The sequence below is a fragment of the Bombina bombina genome, chromosome 3 (genome assembly GCF_027579735.1).
Source record: "Bombina bombina isolate aBomBom1 chromosome 3, aBomBom1.pri, whole genome shotgun sequence".
NCBI classification, from domain to species: Eukaryota; Metazoa; Chordata; class Amphibia; order Anura; family Bombinatoridae; genus Bombina; species Bombina bombina.
This window is the reverse complement of record NC_069501.1, coordinates 32,000,644-32,007,974: the sequence shown is the minus strand read 5'-3', so window position 1 is coordinate 32,007,974 and position 7,331 is coordinate 32,000,644. Positions and strand designations below refer to the sequence as shown.

Sequence of the window (7,331 nt, the reverse complement as noted above, 5' to 3'; positions counted from 1 at the left end):
GGGTGGCGCTGTATCTATTTGGCTGCCGCTCTGGTTGCGCTTACTCTCGTTTTTCTGTTGCTAGGCAACCAAAGAGCGTCTGCTGGATGGCAACAAACTTAGTGAAACTGATTGGGAAGCGAGAACGACCTCTGGTACCGGAGTCATCACCGAATTGTTCCAGCGCTAATACAGAGCCGTGCCCGTGTTTACAGACAGATACCCTGCACTGGTCCTGAGGTGTACGTACAGCCGACCGAGAGCGCTCCCCGTACCTACCGAGAGCTATCCCCGTACCTACCGAGAGCTATACCGATTGACCCCGCTGCAGCACGATGCCACCCAAACAGCGTGTGAAGAGTTCCGGCTCCACTGCAGGCGGCACTATGCAGAGCGGGTCACGGCTGTGGGAGACAGGACTCATCACCGCCCCGCTAGACGAGGTAGAGGGGAGGGGTAACTGCATTATGCCTTGTGTGTTGTGTATGGGGGATCTGATATGTGACATATAAGTGACATTGGAAAATATTGTGACAGTAGAGATAAATGGTTAATGTGATATTGGAAAAGAAAGGGCTATGTGACAAGTGACAGTAGAACATTAAGTGTAAATAAAGGGTTAAGTGACAAGTTACAGTGTAAATAAAGGGTTAAGTGACAAGTTACAGTGTAAATAAAGGGTTAAGTGACAAGTTACAGTGTAAATAAAGGGTTAAGTGACAAGTTACAGTGTAAATAAAGGGTTAAGTGACAAGTTACAGTGTAAATAAAGAGTTGTGTGACAAGTTACAGTGTAAATAAAGGGTTAAGTGACAAGTTACAGTGTAAATAAAGGGTTAAGTGACAAGTTACAGTGTAAATAAAGGGTTAAGTGACAAGTTACAGTGTAAATAAAGGGTTAAGTGAAAAGTTACAGTGTAAATAAAGAGTTGTGTGACAAGTTACAGTGTAAATAAAGGGTTAAGTGACAAGTTACAGTGGAAATAAAGGGTTAAGTGACAAGTTACAGTGTAAATAAAGGGTTAAGTGACAAGTTACAGTGGAAATAAAGGGTTAAGTGACAAGTTACAGTGTAAATAAAGGGTTAAGTGAAAAGTTACAGTGTAAATAAAGGGTTAAGTGACAAGTTACAGTGTAAATAAAGGGTTAAGTGACAAGTTACAGTGGAAATAAAGGGTTAAGTGACAAGTTACAGTGTAAATAAAGGGTTAAGTGACAAGTTACAGTGGAAATAAAGGGTTAAGTGACAAGTTACAGTGTAAATAAAGGGTTAAGTGACAAGTTACAGTGTAAATAAAGGGTTAAGTGACAAGTTACAGTGTAAATAAAGGGTTAAGTGACAAGTTACAGTGGAAATAAAGGGTTAAGTGACAAGTTACAGTGTAAATAAAGGGTTAAGTGACAAGTTACAGTGGAAATAAAGGGTTAAGTGACAAGTTACAGTGTAAATAAAGGGTTAAGTGACAAGTTACAGTGTAAATAAAGGGTTAAGTGACAAGTTACAGTGGAAATAAAGGGTTAAGTGACAAGTTACAGTGTAAATAAAGGGTTAAGTGACAAGTTACAGTGTAAATAAAGGGTTAAGTGACAAGTTACAGTGGAAATAAAGGGTTAAGTGACAAGTTACAGTGTAAATAAAGGGTTAAGTGACAAGTTACAGTGGAAATAAAGGGTTAAGTGACAAGTTACAGTGTAAATAAAGGGTTAAGTGACAAGTTACAGTGTAAATAAAGGGTTAAGTGACAAGTTACAGTGGAAATAAAGGGTTAAGTGACAAGTTACAGTGTAAATAAAGAGTTGTGTGACAAGTTACAGTGGAAATAAAGGGTTAAGTGACAAGTTACAGTGTAAATAAAGGGTTAAGTGACAAGTTACAGTGGAAATAAAGGGTTAAGTGACAAGTTACAGTGTAAATAAAGGGTTAAGTGACAAGTTACAGTGTAAATAAAGGGTTAAGTGACAAGTTACAGTGTAAATAAAGGGTTAAGTGACAAGTTACAGTGTAAATAAAGGGTTAAGTGACAAGTTACAGTGTAAATAAAGAGTTGTGTGACAAGTTACAGTGTAAATAAAGGGTTAAGTGACAAGTTACAGTGTAAATAAAGGGTTAAGTGACAAGTTACAGTGGAAATAAAGGGTTAAGTGACAAGTTACAGTGTAAATAAAGGGTTAAGTGACAAGTTACAGTGTAAATAAAGAGTTGTGTGACAAGTTACAGTGGAAATAAAGGGTTAAGTGACAAGTTACAGTGGAAATAAAGGGTTAAGTGACAAGTTACAGTGTAAATAAAGGGTTAAGTGAAAAGTTACAGTGTAAATAAAGGGTTAAGTGACAAGTTACAGTGTAAATAAAGGGTTAAGTGACAAGTTACAGTGGAAATAAAGGGTTAAGTGACAAGTTACAGTGGAAATAAAGGGTTAAGTGACAAGTTACAGTGGAAATAAAGGGTTTAAGTGACAAGTTACAGTGTAAATAAAGGGTTAAGTGACAAGTTACAGTGGAAATAAAGGGTTTAAGTGACAAGTTTACAGTGGAAATAAAGGGTTAAGTGACAAGTTACAGTGTAAATAAAGGGTTAAGTGACAAGTTACAGTGGAAATAAAGGGTTAAGTGACAAGTTACAGTGTAAATAAAGGGTTAAGTGACAAGTTACAGTGGAAATAAAGGGTTAAGTGACAAGTTACAGTGTAAATAAAGGGTTAAGTGACAAGTTACAGTGGAAATAAAGGGTTAAGTGACAAGTTACAGTGTAAATAAAGGGTTAAGTGACAAGTTACAGTGTAAATAAAGGGTTAAGTGACAAGTTACAGTGTAAATAAAGGGTTAAGTGACAAGTTACAGTGTAAATAAAAGGGTTAAGTGACAAGTTACAGTGGAAATAAAGGGTTAAGTGACAAGTTACAGTGGAAATAAAGGGTTAAGTGACAAGTTACAGTGGAAATAAAGGGTTAAGTGACAAGTTACAGTGTAAATAAAGGGTTAAGTGAAAAGTTACAGTGGAAATAAAGGGTTAAGTGACAAGTTACAGTGTAAATAAAGGGTTAAGTGACAAGTTACAGTGGAAATAAAGGGTTAAGTGACAAGTTACAGTGTAAATAAAGGGTTAAGTGACAAGTTACAGTGGAAATAAAGGGTTAAGTGACAAGTTACAGTGGAAATAAAGGGTTAAGTGACAAGTTACAGTGGAAATAAAGGGTTAAGTGACAAGTTACAGTGTAAATAAAGGGTTAAGTGACAAGTTACAGTGGAAATAAAGGGTTAAGTGACAAGTTACAGTGGAAATAAAGGGTTAAGTGACAAGTTACAGTGGAAATAAAGGGTTAAGTGACAAGTTACAGTGGAAATAAAGGGTTAAGTGACAAGTTACAGTGTAAATAAAGGGTTAAGTGACAAGTTACAGTGTAAATAAAGAGGTTAGTGACAAGTTACAGTGTAAATAAAGGGTTAAGTGACAAGTTACAGTGTAAATAAAGGGTTAAGTGACAAGTTACAGTGTAAATAAAGGGTTAAGTGACAAGTTACAGTGGAAATAAAGGGTTAAGTGACAAGTTACAGTGTAAATAAAGGGTTAAGTGACAAGTTACAGTGTAAATAAAGGGTTAAGTGACAAGTTACAGTGTAAATAAAGGGTTAAGTGACAAGTTACAGTGTAAATAAAGAGTTAAGTGACAAGTTACAGTGTAAATAAAGGGTTAAGTGACAAGTTACAGTGTAAATAAAGGGTTAAGTGACAAGTTACAGTGGAAATAAAGGGTTAAGTGACAAGTTACAGTGTAAATAAAGGGTTAAGTGACAAGTTACAGTGTAAATAAAGGGTTAAGTGACAAGTTACAGTGGAAATAAAGGGTTAAGTGACAAGTTACAGTGGAAATAAAGGGTTAAGTGACAAGTTACAGTGGAAATAAAGGGTTAAAGTGACAAGTTACAGTGGAAATAAAGGGTTAAGTGACAAGTTACAGTGTAAATAAAGGGTTAAGTGACAAGTTACAGTGTAAATAAAGGGTTAAGTGACAAGTTACAGTGGAAATAAAGAGTTAAGTGACAAGTTACAGTGTAAATAAAGGGTTAAGTGACAAGTTACAGTGTAAATAAAGGGTTAAGTGACAAGTTACAGTGGAAATAAAGGGTTAAGTGACAAGTTACAGTGTAAATAAAGGGTTAAGTGACAAGTTACAGTGGAAATAAAGGGTTAAGTGACAAGTTACAGTGTAAATAAAGGGTTAAGTGACAAGTTACAGTGGAAATAAAGGGTTAAGTGACAAGTTACAGTGTAAATAAAGGGTTAAGTGACAAGTTACAGTGGAAATAAAGGGTTAAGTGACAAGTTACAGTGTAAATAAAGGGTTAAGTGACAAGTTACAGTGGAAATAAAGGGTTAAGTGACAAGTTACAGTGTAAATAAAGGGTTAAGTGACAAGTTACAGTGTAAATAAAGGGTTAAGTGACAAGTTACAGTGTAAATAAAGGGTTAAGTGACAAGTTACAGTGTAAATAAAGGGTTAAGTGAAAAGTTACAGTGTAAATAAAGGGTTAAGTGACAAGTTACAGTGGAAATAAAGAGTTGTGTGACAAGTTACAGTGGAAATAAAGGGTTAAGTGACAAGTTACAGTGGAAATAAAGGGTTAAGTGACAAGTTACAGTGTAAATAAAGGGTTAAGTGACAAGTTACAGTGTAAATAAAGGGTTAAGTGACAAGTTACAGTGTAAATAAAGGGTTAAGTGACAAGTTACAGTGTAAATAAAGGGTTAAGTGACAAGTTACAGTGGAAAATAAAGGGTTAAGTGACAAGTTACAGTGTAAATAAAGGGTTAAGTGACAAGTTACAGTGGAAATAAAGGGTTAAGTGACAAGTTACAGTGTAAATAAAGGGTTAAGTGACAAGTTACAGTGTAAATAAAGGGTTAAGTGACAAGTTACAGTGTAAATAAAGGGTTAAGTGACAAGTTACAGTGGAAATAAAGGGTTAAGTGACAAGTTACAGTGTAAATAAAGGGTTAAGTGACAAGTTACAGTGGAAATAAAGGGTTAAGTGACAAGTTACAGTGTAAATAAAGGGTTAAGTGACAAGTTACAGTGGAAATAAAGGGTTAAGTGACAAGTTACAGTGTAAATAAAGGGTTAAGTGACAAGTTACAGTGTAAATAAAGAGGTTGAGTGACAAGTTACAGTGTAAATAAAGGGTTAAGTGACAAGTTACAGTGTAAATAAAGGGTTAAGTGACAAGTTACAGTGGAAATAAAGGGTTAAGTGACAAGTTACAGTGTAAATAAAGGGTTAAGTGACAAGTTACAGTGGAAATAAAGGGTTAAGTGACAAGTTACAGTGTAAATAAAGGGTTAAGTGACAAGTTACAGTGTAAATAAAGGGTTAAGTGACAAGTTACAGTGTAAATAAAGGGTTAAGTGACAAGTTACAGTGTAAATAAAGGGTTAAGTGACAAGTTACAGTGTAAATAAAGGGTTAAGTGACAAGTTACAGTGTAAATAAAGGGTTAAGTGACAAGTTACAGTGGAAATAAAGGGTTAAGTGACAAGTTACAGTGTAAATAAAGGGTTAAGTGACAAGTTACAGTGTAAATAAAGGGTTAAGTGACAAGTTACAGTGGAAATAAAGGGTTAAGTGACAAGTTACAGTGTAAATAAAGGGTTAAGTGACAAGTTACAGTGGAAATAAAGGGTTAAGTGACAAGTTACAGTGTAAATAAAGGGTTAAGTGACAAGTTACAGTGTAAATAAAGGGTTAAGTGACAAGTTACAGTGGAAATAAAGGGTTAAGTGACAAGTTACAGTGGAAATAAAGGGTTAAGTGACAAGTTACAGTGTAAATAAAGGGTTAAGTGACAAGTTACAGTGTAAATAAAGGGTTAAGTGACAAGTTACAGTGTAAATAAAGGGTTAAGTGACAAGTTACAGTGTAAATAAAGAGTTGTGTGACAAGTTACAGTGTAAATAAAGAGTTGTGTGACAAGTTACAGTGTAAATAAAGGGTTAAGTGACAAGTTACAGTGGAAATAAAGGGTTAAGTGACAAGTTACAGTGGAAATAAAGGGTTAAGTGACAAGTTACAGTGTAAATAAAGGGTTAAGTGACAAGTTACAGTGGAAATAAAGGGTTAAGTGACAAGTTACAGTGGAAATAAAGGGTTAAGTGACAAGTTACAGTGTAAATAAAGGGTTAAGTGACAAGTTACAGTGTAAATAAAGGGTTAAGTGACAAGTTACAGTGGAAATAAAGGGTTAAGTGACAAGTTACAGTGTAAATAAAGAGTTGTGTGACAAGTTACAGTGTAAATAAAGGGTTAAGTGACAAGTTACAGTGTAAATAAAGGGGTTAAGTGACAAGTTACAGTGGAAATAAAGGGTTAAGTGACAAGTTACAGTGTAAATAAAGGGTTAAGTGACAAGTTACAGTGTAAATAAAGGGTTAAGTGACAAGTTACAGTGTAAATAAAGAGTTAAGTGACAAGTTACAGTGTAAATAAAGGGTTAAGTGACAAGTTACAGTGTAAATAAAGGGTTAAGTGACAAGTTACAGTGTAAATAAAGAGTTGTGTGACAAGTTACAGTGTAAATAAAGGGTTAAGTGACAAGTTACAGTGTAAATAAAGGGTTAAGTGACAAGTTACAGTGTAAATAAAGGGTTAAGTGACAAGTTACAGTGTAAATAAAGGGTTAAGTGACAAGTTACAGTGTAAATAAAGGGTTTAAGTGACAAGTTACAGTGTAAATAAAGGGTTAAGTGACAAGTTACAGTGGAAATAAAGGGTTAAGTGACAAGTTACAGTGTAAATAAAGGGTTAAGTGACAAGTTACAGTGTAAATAAAGGGTTAAGTGACAAGTTACAGTGTAAATAAAGGGTTAAGTGACAAGTTACAGTGGAAATAAAGGGTTAAGTGACAAGTTACAGTGTAAATAAAGAGTTGTGTGACAAGTTACAGTGTAAATAAAGGGTTAAGTGACAAGTTACAGTGTAAATAAAGGGTTAAGTGACAAGTTACAGTGGAAATAAAGGGTTTAAGTGACAAGTTACAGTGTAAATAAAGGGTTAAGTGAAAAGTTACAGTGTAAATAAAGGGTTAAGTGACAAGTTACAGTGTAAATAAAGGGTTAAGTGACAAGTTACAGTGTAAATAAAGGGTTAAGTGACAAGTTACAGTGTAAATAAAGGGTTAAGTGACAAGTTACAGTGTAAATAAAGGGTTAAGTGACAAGTTACAGTGGAAATAAAGGGTTAAGTGACAAGTTACAGTGTAAATAAAGAGTTGTGTGACAAGTTACAGTGTAAATAAAGGGTTAAGTGACAAGTTACAGTGTAAATAAAGAGTTGTGTGACAAGTTACAGTGGAAATAA

The 7,331-nt window shown here is 34.7% G+C and overlaps 1 protein-coding gene across 1 annotated transcript in view; it reads left to right on the top strand.

The window, feature by feature from the left end:
* The first annotated feature begins 256 nt into the window (after positions 1-256).
* The window catches only part of SPAG17 (sperm associated antigen 17), a 783,114-nt gene continuing 776,039 nt past the window's right edge, over positions 257-7,331 (top strand). Inside the window, exon 1 of the mRNA XM_053705129.1 lies at positions 257-422. Coding sequence (XP_053561104.1) covers positions 315-422 — 108 coding nt within the window. The 5' untranslated portion in view covers positions 257-314. The remainder of the gene's footprint in view (positions 423-7,331) is intronic.